General features: G+C 34.3%; 3 protein-coding genes and 1 pseudogene across 3 annotated transcripts; 3 read left to right on the plus strand and 1 right to left on the minus strand.

Annotated features, from left to right (window-relative positions):
• Positions 1–1,649: 1,649 nt before the first annotated feature.
• On the minus strand, positions 1,650–2,427 carry LOC136970278 (alpha-crystallin B chain pseudogene; annotated as a pseudogene).
• A 1,732-nt stretch (positions 2,428–4,159) lies between these two features.
• On the plus strand, positions 4,160–4,998 carry LOC136970279 (protein lethal(2)essential for life-like). The gene has a single exon (XM_067264699.1). It carries the CDS (start codon positions 4,250–4,252, stop codon positions 4,886–4,888), a length of 639 nt encoding a protein of 212 aa, XP_067120800.1. The 5' UTR covers positions 4,160–4,249; the 3' UTR covers positions 4,889–4,998.
• A 2,239-nt stretch (positions 4,999–7,237) lies between these two features.
• On the plus strand, positions 7,238–8,014 carry LOC136970172 (alpha-crystallin B chain-like). Its single transcript, XM_067264583.1, has one exon. It carries the CDS (start codon positions 7,353–7,355, stop codon positions 7,887–7,889), a length of 537 nt encoding a protein of 178 aa, XP_067120684.1. The 5' UTR covers positions 7,238–7,352; the 3' UTR covers positions 7,890–8,014.
• A 6,178-nt stretch (positions 8,015–14,192) lies between these two features.
• On the plus strand, positions 14,193–17,539 carry LOC136970197 (putative leucine-rich repeat-containing protein DDB_G0290503). Its single transcript, XM_067264620.1, has 6 exons — positions 14,193–14,468; positions 14,542–14,681; positions 14,740–14,896; positions 14,973–15,167; positions 15,237–15,374; positions 17,243–17,539. Exons 1-6 carry the CDS (start codon positions 14,268–14,270, stop codon positions 17,519–17,521), a joined length of 1,110 nt encoding a protein of 369 aa, XP_067120721.1. The 5' UTR covers positions 14,193–14,267; the 3' UTR covers positions 17,522–17,539.
• The last annotated feature ends 32 nt before the right edge of the window (positions 17,540–17,571 follow it).

Below are 17,571 nucleotides of genomic sequence, written 5' to 3' on the forward strand. Positions count from 1 at the left end.
TATCCCTTTTTGGGGGGCTATTTCCGGGCCTCACAGATAAACCCCGAAAAAGATGAGCCGTTCGGTGGATTCTTTATTTATTTGTTTGGTGATTTTCGTCAGCTTCCTCCTGTTAAAGATACTTCTCTCTACTCGAGTGTTTTTTACAATGTAATGTCCCAACAAGGTAGGGACCTTGTTGAAACATTACATTACGTTCACATTTGATTCTTTTGAGAAGTTTTTGAACTTAGTAATTCTCATAGACAAAATAGAGCAGATAGTTCCTTCACAGATGTCTTACAATATCTAGCTTCGGTGATTTCTCTGATACAGATCTGAACATTCTGACGACAAGAAATCGAGCCTATTTATCCAGAGATGAACTTGATCAGTTCCAAACGGCAGTAGAGCTATATCCAACAAACGAGCAAGTTAAACAAAGCAACGAAGACTACTTACAGTCAACTGGATGCCCTCTTGCTTATATACAATCTGAAAACACTCCAGATATTGTCCCGCCTTCGTCCAAAGATGACTCAGCTCTCCATCTCTCCAAGTATTTGAATCTCTCAGTTAATGCCAGAATCATGCTGAGAGTCAACTTATGGGTGCAAGGAGGTCTCGTCAATGGTTCACTAGGAACTATACGCTACATTATATATGCTCCTAATGCTACGCTCTCCAGCTCTTTTTCTGTTTATTTTAGTAGAATTCGATAGCTATCAGGGACCTTTCATCGATGGTAATCTGTTTCCAATAATCCCCATAACACACTCTTCGAACGATGGCAGTATATTGCGATCTAGTAGACAGTTTCCCCTTATCTTAGCATACTCGATGACAATACATAAATTACAGGGATTAACTCTTCCAAAAATCAAAATAGATATAGGGAAAAAAGACAGCTATCGGTCTTACCTATGTTACATTGACTGTACATAACTGGCAGTATTTTTAAAGAGTTACAATAAAGATTGCTACGAGTCAATCTGTAAATCCAAGACCCATAGCGATAGTCAGAATTTCATGAGACGTTGACATAGCAATTAATTAATGGCTTATTCTGACCTTATATTTGTACCTTTAAATGATCCAATAGAAATCAAATATATTGTTGAAAACGAATGATTCTTTGTTTCTTTTTTCTCTCGTAATCTAGAAAATAAAGGTTCGAGCAAATTCGTTACGATAATTAATTATAAAGTAAAGATTAAAATTCATTTTAGAACATACTTCCGTACAAAATATTACCTTTTGTCAATGATTTAATGTATTTAATCGAAATATACGTTGCAATAATCATGTTGCAGAATGAGTGAGAAATAAGTAAACAACAATTCAAATCAGTGTGCATGCTCGCCTGCGCAGCACATAAATTCTCGTGCGCGGCCGCGCAGCCTAGAGGAAACATTGCTGCAAGGAGTTACGTGCGTAACTTTCCCGTAATTTTAAAGAAATTTTAATAGAACATCCTAACAGATGGCAGCATACTCAATTTTAAATTTATTTAAAATGACGAGAAAGTTACGTAAGCGACTCCATGCAGCATGTATTTTCATACTGATTTAGCATTAGATTCCTCTCGAAAGCTCTCCAGTACGATCTACAAAGTTTAAGACCGGAACACAAATATAGCAAAATTAAAAAAAAAAACACAAAAACACAGATTCAATTAATTAATGTATCTTTATTAAATTTATAAAACGAATTATAATTACACAGTATACAGGCCTACTATAGGCAAATAAACATCATTAATAAATAAAGGAATTTTCATAGTAAACGAGGAAACTTATTCGTTGGGGGCCTCATCCGTTTTCTCCGTTTCCCTCAACGCAGGAGCCCTCTGCACAGTTATAGGAACAACTCTTTCGTTAGACGGTAATTCTTCTCGTTTTTTAGGCGCTTCCACCGTCAACACTCCATCGCCACTCAGAGAGGAGGTCACCTTTTCGGGGTCCACTTCCTTAGGAAGGACGTATCTGCGGGTAAACTCTCTGGACACGAACCCGTGTTGATCCATCTTCTCCTCGTGTTTTCCGTGTATCACCACGCAATTGTCCACAGTTTTGACGGTGATGTCTTCCGGAGAGAAGTGACTGACGTCGGTCATAACCCGGAAGTGGTCTTTGGTGTTGACTACTTCGGAAACACCGGAACTAGAATCTTGGCGACACGTCTGGCGTCGCGGTCTGACGATAAATCCGTGATACGACCTCGGAGGGAAGAAGTCCTCATCCGTCAGACCCAAACCGAACTGTTGATCGAATAATTGACGAGGATAATCCCACACGTCGCCTAGTAAAGCGGGTAACAACAATCGAGACATTTGGACTTTAACCTTGCGTTGCCACAGACAAGATTTGAAGCGACACCGACAGTCGACGGTATTTATAGGAGAGAGGAAACTTCTCGAACATTCTGGAGTGTCTACGCATGACGCAACAGAGCGTTTGTTGTGACGCGTGACGTCATCGATAACAGTGGCCTTGAGTATCGCTGGAACGTTCTCGTGCTTTCTAGGCCAATAATGCTCGGGTTTTGGATACACCCCGTGATAAAAATACTATCATTTAGTTTATTCTGAATAATATTTTAATAATCTTATATATAAAATTCTCGTGTCACAATGTTAGTTACCTTACTCCTCCGAAACGGCTTTACCGATTTCTACCAAATTTGATATGCATATTCAGTAGGTCTGAGAATCGGCTACTATCTATTTTTCATACCCCTACACCATTTCCCCCTTTCAAAAATATATTTATATATGGATTAAGGCTTTTATGTCCAACAGATGGCGCTAACTTCCGACGACCTAAGTTTGCTTTTCTGTGAGGCATTCTGCTTTTCTGTGAGAATGGACTGAAGCAGATCATTTTCTATCTATCTATATAAATAAAATATAACGTTCGTTTGTTCCTACCGATTCCTTTGAAATTTTGACACAACGTTGCATTCGAATACGCACGTGTTTTTATATAATATACATGTCGAAATTCCCCCAGTGGGGGGAGATGGACGGGATTAAGGCTTACCGTGAAGAACTCGGCTTCTATTATACTATTTTACATGCGTTTTTTGCGTTTTTAATTGCGTTTTAATAGGTTACGTCAACAGAATATACACTAAAAAGGGATTTTTCGATATTCCCCAGCGGGAAAAGTGACGGGATTAAGGCTTACTGTGAAGAACTCGGCTTTTATTATACTATTTTAGATGCGTTTTTGATTGCGTTTTAATAGGGTACGTCAAGAGAATATACACTAAGAAGGAATTTTTTGAAATTTCCCCCACGGGGGAAGTGTTATACATTTATAATAGATACATTTTGAGCCACAACAACGCGTGGCCGGGTCAGCTAGTAATATGTAAGAATAAAACATAATTTTTAATTGGAGAAATAATAAATTTAACAGCTAACTCTATACACAATATTTAATAATTTAACAATGGTTTTATTACTTTTTTTCTCTCTCTTATTCTTATTTACAGAGTAAAATTGAAAACTACTATGAATAACGACGTATTCAATCTTATGTATTTAATTATAAATATTTGACGAGAGATTCGATAAAATAAAATGTGGTAGGAAATTAGAATAATTTTCCGATGTACTAATTTAAAAAATTCGGAACTCTTATCAAAATACAATTAGATTTAACACCGCTAGAAACTATAGTAAAACCCGTTCAAAGGGGAGCCTTAATAAAACGGAAACCTGCCTAAACGGGGAAAATATCCAGTTTACACAGGTTTCGTCGTATTTAAAAACGGTAGAAATGCGGCTTTAAAAGGGAAGGGCCGAAACACGTGATACTTTGCTGCAAGACGATGCATTTTCTAAATTATAACGCCTTCGATCATTGTTATTAAAGGTTTCACTCGTTTCTAATTTAGCAAAAATTCCTTTCGTAGATGTATGACGACAGTTTTTATTCCTTTGTTTGACCGAATCGTTCAATAGAGTAAATCGATCACCTTTGATGCAATTTATCCGAATTTAAGGCCTGAAACATTAATCACGAAGCCACATCACTTTTAAAAATATTTGTATGCATTAAATGGATATCTGAATGGCATAACGACACTTTTCATTTCGCGCATCTTTAATTTAAATTATTAATTAATAAACAGAATATGCTTATCTTTCTAAACCTTGGTGCAAATGCCGGAAGTTTCGAGAACCGACCCGACTCTTCGTTGCAATAGAGACGTCACCCCGAGATAGTTATCGACAGATGGCGCAACGCGTCGTATTTCCGGAATGTTCCAGACTGTTCGTGGCTTTGTATATAAGCCGCGAGTAGAGTCGGACGATCAAACTCCTCTCGAGTGTCGTGAAGTGCAAATCTCGTTGGAAATGAAACCCATTTGTAGTTTGGTTCCCGTTCTGCCCATCGACGACTGCTGGGATCTTGCGGATCTTCCTAGTCGACTGTTTCGTCGATTAGATTCCATCGACAACGACGACTTCTGGATGCCCTCTTTCTACCGGAAACGCGTCATCGGACGTCGACGTAACAATTGCAAACGTAAATCGAGTTGCAAAGCGGCGAAAGTGGTCGACTGCCAAGATGGATTCCGGGTGACGACCGACCTCGGTCACTTCACTCCGGAAGACGTAACTGTCAAAACCGTGGACAATTGCGTGGTGATCCACGCTAAACACGAAGAGAGGATGGACCAAGACGGATTCGTTTCCAGAGAGTTCACCCGAAGATACGTTCTTCCCGACCAAGTCGACCCCGATGAAGTGACGTCGTCGTTGAGTCCTGACGGAGTATTGACCGTAGAGGCTCCTAAGAAGTGTCAACAGTTACCGTGTAACGAGAGGATAGTTCCTATAACTGTAGAAAAACCGTTGGAGGGCAGCGAAAATCGGGACGACGTCCCCAAAGAATAATTCCCGTAAATGCGATGAATATTGTAAATATTTTGCTGGCTTTTAGTGACTTTGGTATATTTTTAAAATATTTATTTTTAATAAAACAGTGAAATGTTAATAACGAGAAACTGGGTTCTTGTGTATTTATTCTTAAAATGTCTATTTCCGTGCTTTTTGTTGTTAAACCATTTCTGGTCGATCAAAGATCGAAAGTTAGAAACTTATAAGTGATTTAATTGATTCGGAATTTGCAAAACAAACGTAATCTTGAAACGTTATTTTTAAAGTTTTAAGGATAAACTCTGCACAGATGAGATGTTTCTCTGTCTAATTAAATGTAACCACGTCATATATTCCTGTATGTATTGGTCTTATTTCTTTCTTTTCCCAATCAAAGTAATTGTTTCAACGAAAACACCAATATATAATAGATTTTCCTCTTAATTTGTCCGGATTTAAAATGAGTTCTTTTTGTAGCATCTGCAGAGTTTGCAGTTGAAGATTACAATAGTCTGCAATACTTGAAGAGTTAAATTCACTTGTTTTTCAAAGGGAAATCTTTCTAAATAATTTTTCATTTTTCAATAATTTAAACAAATATTTCCTGCCGAACAGATTATCAATTCAACAATCATTAATTATATTGTGATTGTATAAACAAGATTCAAACCCAGTATTTCTTCGTTAACTATTGTGTTTTTAAGAAGGGCTACAGTAAGCTGTTTTTGATTTTCACCTTTTAAAAATTCTCGATATTATAAGTAAATTTTGCTCTGAATATAACTGTATTCAGAGCAACATCTACAGCTGGATACAGAAGTTCGTCACTGTTTAATTTGCTAATACAATTAGTTTTTATCGATTGAAAAAGTTTTGTCCAAGAAGAGAATTGTTTTACAACAGAATGAACACAATATTCACTAATGTATATTAAAAGTGGAAGTTTGTCTTTATCACTTCCATTTACGTATATCAATCGTGTTAAAAAAATTTACATACGATAAAATTACGTTTTTTTTTCTTTAAAATCAAAATTTTCAGTATCTAAATTTGTAATTGAAACATTAAACAACAATAAAAGATAATATCAATTTTATAATTGAATGCATTCCTACGTTGTTTTCGGTTTCTAAAATCTGTCTAATTGATAGTTGTTTTCAGTCAATTGTCTACACAAAATAAATGTGTTTTCAAAAATATCTGTTTGGCATTTTGCAAGTAATATGTAATGAGAGGATGGTCTAGTTATCAATAAGAAACTTATTCTACCAGAGCACATGTAACCCAGTAATTTTCAAAGCAAGAGCTCGTTTAGGGAGTATTCTAACAGTAGCCTACATTTCATTTCTTTCCAAGAGTGGGGCCAATTCAAAAGTTCTTTTCAAAACACTAAATTTTCATCCTGACCGAGATGATAGAGGATATTTGTGCTTATCTTGTTATTCCATTTTGTGCATCTTTTACATTCACAATACTCTATCGTGTACCAATTATTATTTTCCAGGCTGTTATAAGAGAGGGCGACCAGCGAAAAATGACCCCCACAGGGTTTTACGGATTTGGACTCAAAACGACGAGAAATACAAAAAAAAAAAGAAAAGAAATTCGGTGGGAGGTAATATCCGTGTATATGGATGTTTCCGTATGTGGGACATGATTTTGTTTATTCTATTTGAAACTTAATAACTCCTGTGCTTTTTGTCGAAAAATTCTGAAATTTTGCAGGGAAGTTTGCTTATTAGGGAAATTGATGCTGTTAAATTTTGGTTGTTAAAGGTTGAGGGGGTAGAGAGATAAAGCGGGTCGTGTGTATCTCGAGGAGGGTCGGACATAATAGCGATTTTACTCTTTATTCGCATTTAGAAGTTTTTATGAAACTCGTCCCTACCTTAAAAATTAAGATTTTTGCCATCTTTTAACAGTTAAAAAATATAAAATTTTTAAAATAAAATATGATAACAGATGGCGCCACCAAAACTTTAAATGTTTCCCGCAGAGTTGAATCACTTCCTGCTATTTTTTTTATACATAAATAACGTATTAAAAATTAATAAATTACATTTTTCGATCGGTCAAAAAAATTAACTGGTAAGCTAATTTGTTGTAATTGTTAAATGTTAAATATGTAAATTAGTTGGAAATACAACTTTCTTAAACTTCATTAAATAATAATATAACCGATATTTGATTTTAGTTTTTCTAAAAGAATTACTTTTCTCAACGTATTAATTTAAAAACTATTTTTTAAAAAAGACCGAACTTCTCAAAAGAAAAATAATAAAAATTCGTTTGGAGGCCGATCTAAAACGTACAATACATCAAGGTGAGTTTTATCGATGACGTCACGCGTCACAACAAACGCTCTGTTGCGTCATGCGTAGACACTCCAGAATGTTCGAGAAGTTTCCTCTCTCCTATAAATACCGTCGACTGTCGGTGTCGCTTCAAATCTTGTCTGTGGCAACGCAAGGTTAAAGTCCAAATGTCTCGATTGTTGTTACCCGCTTTACTAGGCGACGTGTGGGATTATCCTCGTCGATTATTCGATCAACAGTTCGGTTTGGGTCTGACGGATGAGGACTTCTTCCCTCCGAGGTCGTATCACGGATTTATCGTCAGACCGCGACGCCAGACGTGTCGCCAAGATTCTAGTTCCGGTGTTTCCGAAGTAGTCAACACCAAAGACCACTTCCGGGTTATGACCGACGTCAGTCACTTCTCTCCGGAAGACATCACCGTCAAAACTGTGGACAATTGCGTGGTGATACACGGAAAACACGAGGAGAAGATGGATCAACACGGGTTCGTGTCCAGAGAGTTTACCCGCAGATACGTCCTTCCTAAGGAAGTGGACCCCGAAAAGGTGACCTCCTCTCTGAGTGGCGATGGAGTGTTGACGGTGGAAGCGCCTAAAAAACGAGAAGAATTACCGTCTAACGAAAGAGTTGTTCCTATAACTGTGCAGAGGGCTCCTGCGTTGAGGGAAACGGAGAAAACGGATGAGGCCCCCAACGAATAAGTTTCCTCGTTTACTATGAAAATTCCTTTATTTATTAATGATGTTTATTTGCCTATAGTAGGCCTGTATACTGTGTAATTATAATTCGTTTTATAAATTTAATAAAGATACATTAATTAATTGAATCTGTGTTTGTGTGTTTTTTAATTTTGCTATATTTGTGTTCCGGTCTTAAACTTTGTAGATCGTACTGGAGAGCTTTCGAGAGGAATCTAATGCTAAATAATGACAAATAAAATGCTCTAATTCGTGTTGTTTCGGCAATTTTTTCACTAGAATCGTTTATAAAAATCAGTTTAGTGTCTAAAGTTTTATAACATTAAAATATTGATTTTATCTTTTTTATTCGAAATGAAAATTAATATGAATTGTCAGGAGCATTGGAACATAAAATGTGTAAGATTAAGACATACTGTAAATTAAATAAAATACTGTATTTAATTTTTAAAAAATACGCTGCTAATTAGTTCAGACGTAAAAATTGATTTTTCCAGCCTGCTGTAAGATATTTCACCTCAGGCCCGAAAAAGTGTGGTTTCACCGGAATTTTCAGAAACAAACTTTTCCTATGTTAAGTCTATGGGTGACTCTTGCAATTCATTGGATGATAGAATTCTTGTTTACACTTTTTCTAAAATCTGATTTGCGCTTACTAGTTTGAAAGACTTCGCTTTAACCTCTAAAAGTCGACTGAGAACCGGATGCCTGGAAATCTATCGGGAATAGCCACGCCCCCTTTAGAGATTAGTAATCAGAGTCAAAATGTAAACAAATGTTAAAAATTCGCTATTTTTTTCGTTTTTCAGCTGTAATTTTCTTAATTTTATTTTCAAGTTTACGCATTGTGCTGAAACGAATAAGCGTATTTCCGAACCGTGGAGTGTAAATTTCCTGCGAAACTCAATAGTTTTTGTTGTTAACTTATAGGAGAAAAATATGCTTATAAACTTATTATACTCGATTCTAGCCGGATTTTGAAGCGAGATATCGAAATTTATAAACTAAACATTAATTAATTCCCGTGAAACTGACCTCCCTCCCTTGCTGTAAGACGAGAAGCAATAAACAGCAGGATAATAAAACAGTAGATATAATTATTAATACAGTGGGTGATCGGTTAACGAACAAATCGGATAACGAACACTTTCGCAAAAGATTTTTATGATCGGACAACGAACACATGTTCGGATAACGAACACTTCACCGAACAAACATAAAAAGAAGCAACGAAAATAGCAAATACCAATTGATTTTCCCTTGTCTTCAGGTAATATTCGAATATTCGAAACTTTTCGGAGCGCGGGAGACGCCGACATCGACGCTCAATCCGATATATACTGATCAGATAGTATTCCTCGAACTTTGAATTACGCCTTGTAATTCCAGCATTTTACTTTTCTGACAGAAACAACACAATTCTTTTATAGTATTCGCGTGACTGTCGGGCGGGCACTCGTTAAGTTTTGCGTCAATTTTTATTTTCGAAAAGTGAGAGTATAATATTAACGGGTAGAGAGTGGGCGGATGATGTCTGATATTGCTGGGCAGTATGGCTTGAACAAATCTACAGTAGGGCGAAGTTCAATCTTATCTAAGAAAGATACAGTATAATCAAGAAGACTCAAGCAGCTAAAGGAGTAACAAAAATCACATCTGAGAAATAAAGAACATTGAAGAGCTCATAATGGAACCTGAAACTGATCTGACAACAGAAGAACGCCAAGGACTCTTGAATGAAGAACACTTTTTACTTTTACTTTTACTTAAAGAAGGTAGAGAGCTGTCTGACCTTTATGTCAGACTTTTGCCCTAAAGAAACGAAAGGAAGAAATTAGAAAAGAGAAGAAGTTAGGTGGAAGAGGAAGTAAGGAAGATAGGAAAATGTGAAGAACAAGAGCAACTGTGTGGCCCCATGGGACCCCACGGGCGTTTGCATCGCTTAAGATAATCATTAGAAAAACAGTATACAGTGATGGAAAGCTATTCCAATAAAATATACAGTAATAATTAGGAAGAGTTTCCCGATAACAAAATTGTAGATGATTGCTTTCCATTGCTGGCCATTCGGCCTAAAATTACGGTAAACACGCATTCCGGTACTTTCGGATATAGATAAGAATTGTGAATGAAGAACACTAAGAAACTCGGAGAGATATGTTTTCTTCTGAAAAAAAAGATTAATGCCGATATCTGCTATTAGGACTAATTAAAGATCTTTTGAAGAAGTGGGGGATGTCAGATCAACGGTCTTAAAATGGCATACAAACCAGGTTGAGGTTAATAAGCTTGGGGATCTATACAATTACAACGCTATTAATTACTTCTGAAAAATCCCGGAGAAGAGAGAAAAGAAATCGACATTAAACAGATTCTTCAACCCCCACAAACAAAAAAATATGACTAAGAAAAATGCAAAAATGTGTATATATGTATTTTTATTATTACATATAAATAAACGTAGTAAAAAAGTATATATTTTTTTTGTTTTTGGGGTCTCCAGAACGAATTAATCAAATTCCCATAAAAACCTATGGTAAATCGATAACCGGTTAACGAACAATTGGGATAGCAAACAAAGTCTTGGAACGGATTATGTTCGTTAACCGATCACCCACTGTAATTTTATTTTTCTATATAGTTGTACCATATTACCGGTGAATAATTGGTATAAAAGCAAATATCGTATCGAAACATTAATTAGAAAGAAAGGAAAAAATTGAAAGAATATATGAAAGAAAAAGAATTGAATATGAAAGAAAAAGGATTGAATGTTGAAATAAAATAAGAGGGGCAGCCAGGTGGTGAGGACGAGGATCGACACATTCCACAAGAGACCATTCAAGTCAAATTTCTTGGGCTGCTTGTCTAGAAAGTACTTGTCTGGACACGTACAGTACAGTCAATTCCTATTAAGTTATCCAGATTGCTGGAACCGACTATATATACAGTATATATTGCTGGCTTTATTCTATTAATTAAACGTTTATTTATAACTAGCAGGTAGGCCCGGCGTTGCTCGGGCAAAAGTAACGATAGCGAAGATTAAGATTATTACGTTATAGCCAAAAAAGAAAAAGAGTAATTTTATCAACAAACTAAATATTTCTAAAGAAAGGTCGAATTTAAAAATCGAATGTTCTAATATTGTTCGATTTTCGCAACGTGTTCTGATTGTATCGTTCGATTTTCATCGAATGTTCTAAAGAAGAAAGGTCGAGAAAAACCGAACTAATTTGTTTAAATTTGAAAATCGAATATGTTCTAACATATTACTCTCTTTTCTTTTTTTTTCCTCTGGCGCCCGTAAATCTTGCATGTCGATTTTTCTTGTTCTCCATTGTTACATAACACTTCCATTGTTGACACTTTCATTGTTACTTAACACTTTGGTAGGTACTTAAATTTGGTACCCTGTGTACCAAATTTCAACTTTCAACTCCTAACCGTTTAGGCACGTCTCGATAATGTATATAGAAGCCTCAATCCTGTCCCTCTCCCCCGTGGGGAAGAATTTCGAAAAATCCCTTCTTAGTGTGAGTTCTCGTGACGTACCCTAACTGTGTACCAAATTACAACTTTCAACTCCTAACCATTTGGGCTCTGCACTGATTATTATTATTATTATTATTATCAACTCGTCTCGATTATATATACAGATTACCTTGACTCTGAAATATTGCTGGCTCATAAAAACATTATCGGCGATTATTTTGTAATCCTTTCTTATAGATTTGCAGTGTCTGGCGTAACACAGTCGACACTCTTTTCTTATGAAAGAGGTATCGTTCAGGATGGCGAGAGAAATTGATCAACGTATTTGGGTGGAATGGGCATCGAGGTAAAGATACAGAAAGATAGATTACAAAATTGAGTAGATTTTTTATTTCCTAAAACAAATTAGCTGATACAGATAGTCTGTATGACTACTTCTCGATATGGTGAGGTCCCGGGGCACTTACATATCAAGGTCTTCTCGAATAGGATTTGCAAAGGAACGATGCACCGAAGAAGCTGACACTCTCAGGGGAAGTTCCTAGCGCGTATTATTCTCGAAATAGATAAAACTACCACGAGAGAAGCTTAGTGAGAGGATACTCTGAAGGGAATTCTGAGATAAAGATACTCTACGGGAAACTAAGAGTTGACGATACTAATGAATTATGAGAGGATATCCATCTGTTTTTGAATTTTGAGCTTTTTAAAGGGTTCTCATTTCCTATCGGGAATTCTGGTTGGTCTCTTCCCCCTCTTCTCCTCTCATGATTTGTCCCATGCTTCTTGCTAAGGTGTTCCGGGACCGAATTCGTGTCATGGCATGGTCAACGTCATTGCTTTAATATTATGTTGTAATCCAACACCGGCCAGAGACGTTTATTGAATTTTCTCGATTTCCGCCGATAACTTAGAGCGTTTTCCTTCCATCATCAATATCTCTAACTGAACTCGCGTGAAAGTTGTAAAAATTAAAACTTCTCGTTTTGTTGCTTCTACGTAGTCAAATTTCTCGTGTGATACTCCTCTTTTGTTTAATTTCGAAACAAATCTTTTCTATTGTATGTTTTATTTGACAAAAATATTTCTGCTACTCTCTCGCTTTCTATATTTTCTATCTAAAACATTTTTTAAACGAATTTTAGTCAGAGATTTGAACCCTGTCTGGAATCTCACACTTTATACAACACTTGGTCAGTTTTATTTTTATCTGAATAAACTTTAAGAAATTGCAACTTATTATTTTTTTATTTCTCTCTAGAAAATAGAAATAGAAAAAAGTAAGGACATAGAGGCAAAAAGAATTCACATATTATTATCTGAAACCGTTTTATTCTTATTTTTTTTTTTTACACATTTGTATATTGTTTAATTAAACATAACTTCTACAGAAAGAAATGAATTTATTCATTACGTTATACAGTAGAGCGTCGGTTATCCGAAAGCTTTCCAGTCGGACTGTGTCGTGCTGAATTGAACGGTTTTGATACTAGATTAATTTCTAAAGTATTTCTTTTTGTTTTTATATTTTTCAATATATTTATTTTGTTTGTACAAAATAAAGAAATAATTTTTAACGATACAATAGCCTCGATTATTATTATAAAAATTTTCGTTAGGCTTAAAATCGACGAAAATTCAACACGAAGCGACACGCGACAGAGAAAAATTCAACACTAAGCGACATGCACGGAGAAAAATTTCAACATAGGATAGGTTAATATATTTTTTCGTACATAATCGGTTATCCGAACAACCCCAGTCCCCAATTAATTCGGATAAACGGCGCTCTACTGCAATATCTAATGTTTGAAAAATATCTTCCTAAACAATTTTACATAATACCTAATACTAAGTACACTTAATTATAAATTGTTCTATGCCGAATCTAATTTAAAAAGAGATTTCGAGTTTTCCTGAAGCACCTTCGAGACATTTTTCTTTTTACTTTCATACTACTCAAATTTGGAAGCTGGAAATATCGAATAAAGCGAGGTTGTCATCTATAAATAAATGCAGTGCAGATGTTATAAGAATTTATTTAAATATATAACATAAATATTGAATTATTTCTTGGATCGGGAATTCTATAGAATTATATTTCAAACGTAACTAGACTTTCCCGCATGCGGCTCTCTTAAAGATGTTGAATTTTTGGGATGTATAGTATTTTACGATGTTTTACCCTTTACATGAATTCGTGCCGAATCCACAGAGAAAGTTAACAAATGGTCCTTTCGAGGAACGAAATTGTAGACCCCACAGGAGACCTGGTGAGACCTACTTACACGCTGCTTCTTTGTAAAGTAGCGTATAACAAATTCAATAAATTGTGTTTAACGATAGATAATTATACATATAATTGGTCGTTAGCGTTGAAAAATCTGCTAGATCTTTTTCCTACGATTGTCTCAAGATCCTCATTTGATCGAAAATTATCAAACATTAATTACAAGAGAGTGTTGTAAACAAAGCACACAAGATTTGTTTGTGCTGGAAAAGAACAAGCATTTTCAATTATATCATTAGTATTAAGAAAATTTTTATGTGCGAGTATTAGTGTATTTGTTCATGGACATAAATTATGTAAAACGATTAGTTGAAAAACAGTTGAACAGTTGAATTTTGACCACATCTCAGTTGAAAAACTGAGATGTGGTCAAAATTCTATGTTGACATATGACAGACGTCGGAAAAGCTGAAAACCTTTCAATTAATATGTAAATATAGATTCTACTCAATGCATGACTAAGGACTTTCTAACAATCTAAAACAATTATTCTTATCGGAATTATAAGTAATCGGTTATTATTGATTTAACAATTGTTAATTGTTCACTAGTAAAACATCGTTATCGAAGGTTTCGCGCGTAAAGGATTAAGGAAAATGTCAAAAAATAATGAAATTTTCGAAGAAAATATGATTATCGATCGTCTTAAAAGTGAGATCGATCAGTTGAACAATGATCAATTAAAACTTTATAAACAAGGACTGGAATTAACAGACAAGTTGAAAGAAACTGACAGACTTTTGGAGGAATCCATGAATGACACGATCATTTTTCAAAGACTAAAAGAGTTGGAATATGTAAATATATTTACTTTTATTTTCTTTATTATAAAGCCTGTCTTTTAACTTAATTTAATACTTTTGTAATTAGGAATTGAAGATGATCGATCGAGAAAATACTTTAACAGAAACTAGGCTCTTTCAATTAACAAGAAGAGATTTGCAACTTAGAGAAACACTGACTGCTGCCTATAGAGATGCAAAAGAAGAAGAAGCTGAAAGAAATAAAAAGTATTAAAACAATGTGTTTTCTAAATTATTGCACATTTTTACATATTTCTTCCGATAGATTAAGGAAAATGTTGAGATTTAAAAATAAAATCAGCAAGACTTTCGAAGAAATGAAATTGTATCAGGAATCTTTAGAAGAAGGTGTGGAAAAACAAAAGACAGTGATCGAGAATAAACGTGACGAATTACAGAATTTAGAGAATTTATTTATTGCAGTAAAATACGAATTTCGATATATTTATATATAAAAATAATTTAGAATAATTTAATGTATTCATTTTTCTTTTAAAGAGAAAGAATAAACTCTTTAAACTCTTGGAGAAGAAGCAAAATAGAGAAAACAAGAACAAAAGTATAATGAATAACGTGAACGAGAAGAAAGAAGAAATTCTTTATCAAAATAACAAATTAATTACACGCGAAGAATTGCTTAAAACTATTAAATTTAGTTTAAGTTCATTAAGGGAAAATTTATCGAAAGAAAATGTTAGCCATTAAATAGAAATTTCGAACAAATTTCAGACAAGTTAATGAATATTTTATTGTTTAATTTAGAAAAATATTGAAGATTTACGTGTAGAATGCCAGTCTATAAAAGATACTATTGAAAGAAACAAAGAAGAAAAGATTTTGGCAGAAAATAACGTAGACGCATTACAAACAAATATTATCATAAAAAGTGCTGAAAGTAAGGTGAGAAATGGATGAATCTTTACTTCTTGCAATATGTATGAAGCAAAATATATTAATAAATATATTCGGTTCGTAAGAATAGTGTAAACTTTTACCGGTTTGACACCATTTCTAGATCTTTTTACTTTTAATGGAACGTGTAAAATGACATTATTGACAGTACTTATTAGGGTTTCTCATTTCCCGGTCTTTTGCTTGTCCCGGAATCCCGGGATAAAAGTGAACTGTCTCCCGGGATCCCGGGAAATCCCGGGACAAAATTAATTATTTTTAAGATATACAAAATGTCATGAAATCAAATGATTTAATTATTTTTCGTTTTTTAAAGTAATTTAATACGTTCTGCATCCTCCAAAATCATATTAATAATGCTGTATAAGATATGTATTAAAAATTACCTTTGAATTACGTAGAAATTTTCACAAATAGAAAAAATTTATTAAAGTTTGCTGGAAACTGCATACAGCAATGACAAAAATGGTTTTGAATTGAGTTGAAAATTAAAAAAATGAACTTAGATCAAACTTCTAACTTAGAAGGTAATTTTTGATTTTTTAAATAAAATATAATACAAAATATTGTAAAATTTTATAAGATTTTAAAAAGCAAAGATGGTCAATACTCTGATCACTCAATCTGATTCTTATTTTAGTAATGAAAAGTCTTGCTACCGAGAATGCCTTTACCGATTTAATTGATGTGATTGGAATCGTGTTTAATGCATTTAAGAGAAGACAAATATTATGTGTTTTCATCTGTATTCTGAAAGATTTCTAGTTCGTTTTCGAGATTGTAGTACTTCTTTTGTTCTCTAGTATTCTTGATTTGTCTACCTCGGCTGCATTAATAGAAAGATCATAGCCCAATAATTCGGCAGTTCGTTTGTTTTTAATAATCAGGTTATGAAGAAAAACTTCATACTTGCAGACTTCGTACTCGTTTGTATTCTTGCTCAATTTGCACAACTTGGCGTTACGCAGTTATTGAAGCTACTAAGCATGGTTAAAAATTAAGACAGCATAAGCACACTTATTCCAGATATTACTGGTAAAGAATTTTGAGAGTTCTGCCACAAATAAGCTACGTATTGATTATTTGTAACCTGCCATTTGTGACCTGCCATAACGAACAAAAGTTAAAAAAACCTAATAAGTAGGTTTAAAATTAATAAATAGAAATGCATTCTGACAGTTTATGAGTTAATTATACTTTCTATTTGCAAAATTTCCTCAACCTTAACATAAAATAAGAAAAAAGTGAATTTTTAAAAAATTTGCGGGATTTCCCGGGATAAAAAAAATTTCCCGGTTTAAAAAAACGACCGGGATCCCATGATCCCGGAATCCCGTTTGAGAAACTATAGTACTTATAACGCTCTTTTCTTATTCTCGTTGCTCACCAATGGCTGAGTGGATAAAAACATTAAACGTAGGTTGTAAGTTCGAAACCCACCAAAACAGACTAGCTATGTATAGTTTTCCGGAATTACTTCACGTGTTTCACAACTAAATAGGGCCCTGTTTCTCACGGAAATTCTTCCTGGTTGGTATTCTTCCTTGGCAAATTTTATTGCCATATTCTATCAAACAAATTATTCTCGCTAACTGAGTAGAGTGCATCTGGAAAAAGAAATGGCAGAAAATAGAACATTTCTCTTAAATTATATTACAAATATAGAATGCGATCAGTGTTCAATGATTTTATCCACTCGGTCACTGGTGTGCTCATTAAGTTAGGTCCATATTCTAAATTTGCTAACGTTTTATGTTAAAGCCCTCTTGGGATAGGGACCGCTTTAGATAATCTTTAGTGTGTAATCAGAATTTAGTATAATCTAATTTATAAAATAAAATATTTAAATGTTAAAGAATCAAGAAGATGAAATGAAAATTTTCAAAGAACAAATTAATAATCAAAATAAAGAAGTGTACGTAATTGAGAAGAAGGTATCTTCCTTGGAACATAAGAAAGAAGTGAAAGATAAATGGAACGAAATGAAACAATCTGCAATGTTGAAAAAATCCAAAGAAATTGCATCATTGAAGAAAATATGCTTTGAGCTTCAAAACAGCATAGAAAATCTGAGAAAACAGAATATAAATTTAGAAAAAGCAAGTGTTTCGTTCAAATACATAAACTTCGATTGAAATTTTAATTTTAATTTATATTGTTCTTGTAGGAAATCAAAAAAGCCAAA

Source organism: Centruroides vittatus, unplaced genomic scaffold (assembly GCF_030686945.1).
Source record: "Centruroides vittatus isolate TY-2023 unplaced genomic scaffold, ASM3068694v2 contig_19, whole genome shotgun sequence".
Classification (NCBI taxonomy): domain Eukaryota; kingdom Metazoa; phylum Arthropoda; class Arachnida; order Scorpiones; family Buthidae; genus Centruroides; species Centruroides vittatus.

Excerpts from the sequence above, each read along its gene's own strand:
- LOC136970197 (XM_067264620.1), top strand. The coding sequence starts at position 14,268 with ATGTCAAAAAATAATGAAATTTTCGAAGAAAATATGATTATCGATCGT. Across the intron at positions 14,682-14,739 it reads GAAGCTGAAAGAAATAAAAA|ATTAAGGAAAATGTTGAGAT; the intron begins GTATTAAAACAA and ends TTCTTCCGATAG. Across the intron at positions 14,897-14,972 it reads TAGAGAATTTATTTATTGCA|AGAAAGAATAAACTCTTTAA; the intron begins GTAAAATACGAA and ends TTTCTTTTAAAG.
- LOC136970279 (XM_067264699.1), top strand. The coding sequence starts at position 4,250 with ATGTTCCAGACTGTTCGTGGCTTTGTATATAAGCCGCGAGTAGAGTCG.
- LOC136970172 (XM_067264583.1), top strand. The coding sequence starts at position 7,353 with ATGTCTCGATTGTTGTTACCCGCTTTACTAGGCGACGTGTGGGATTAT.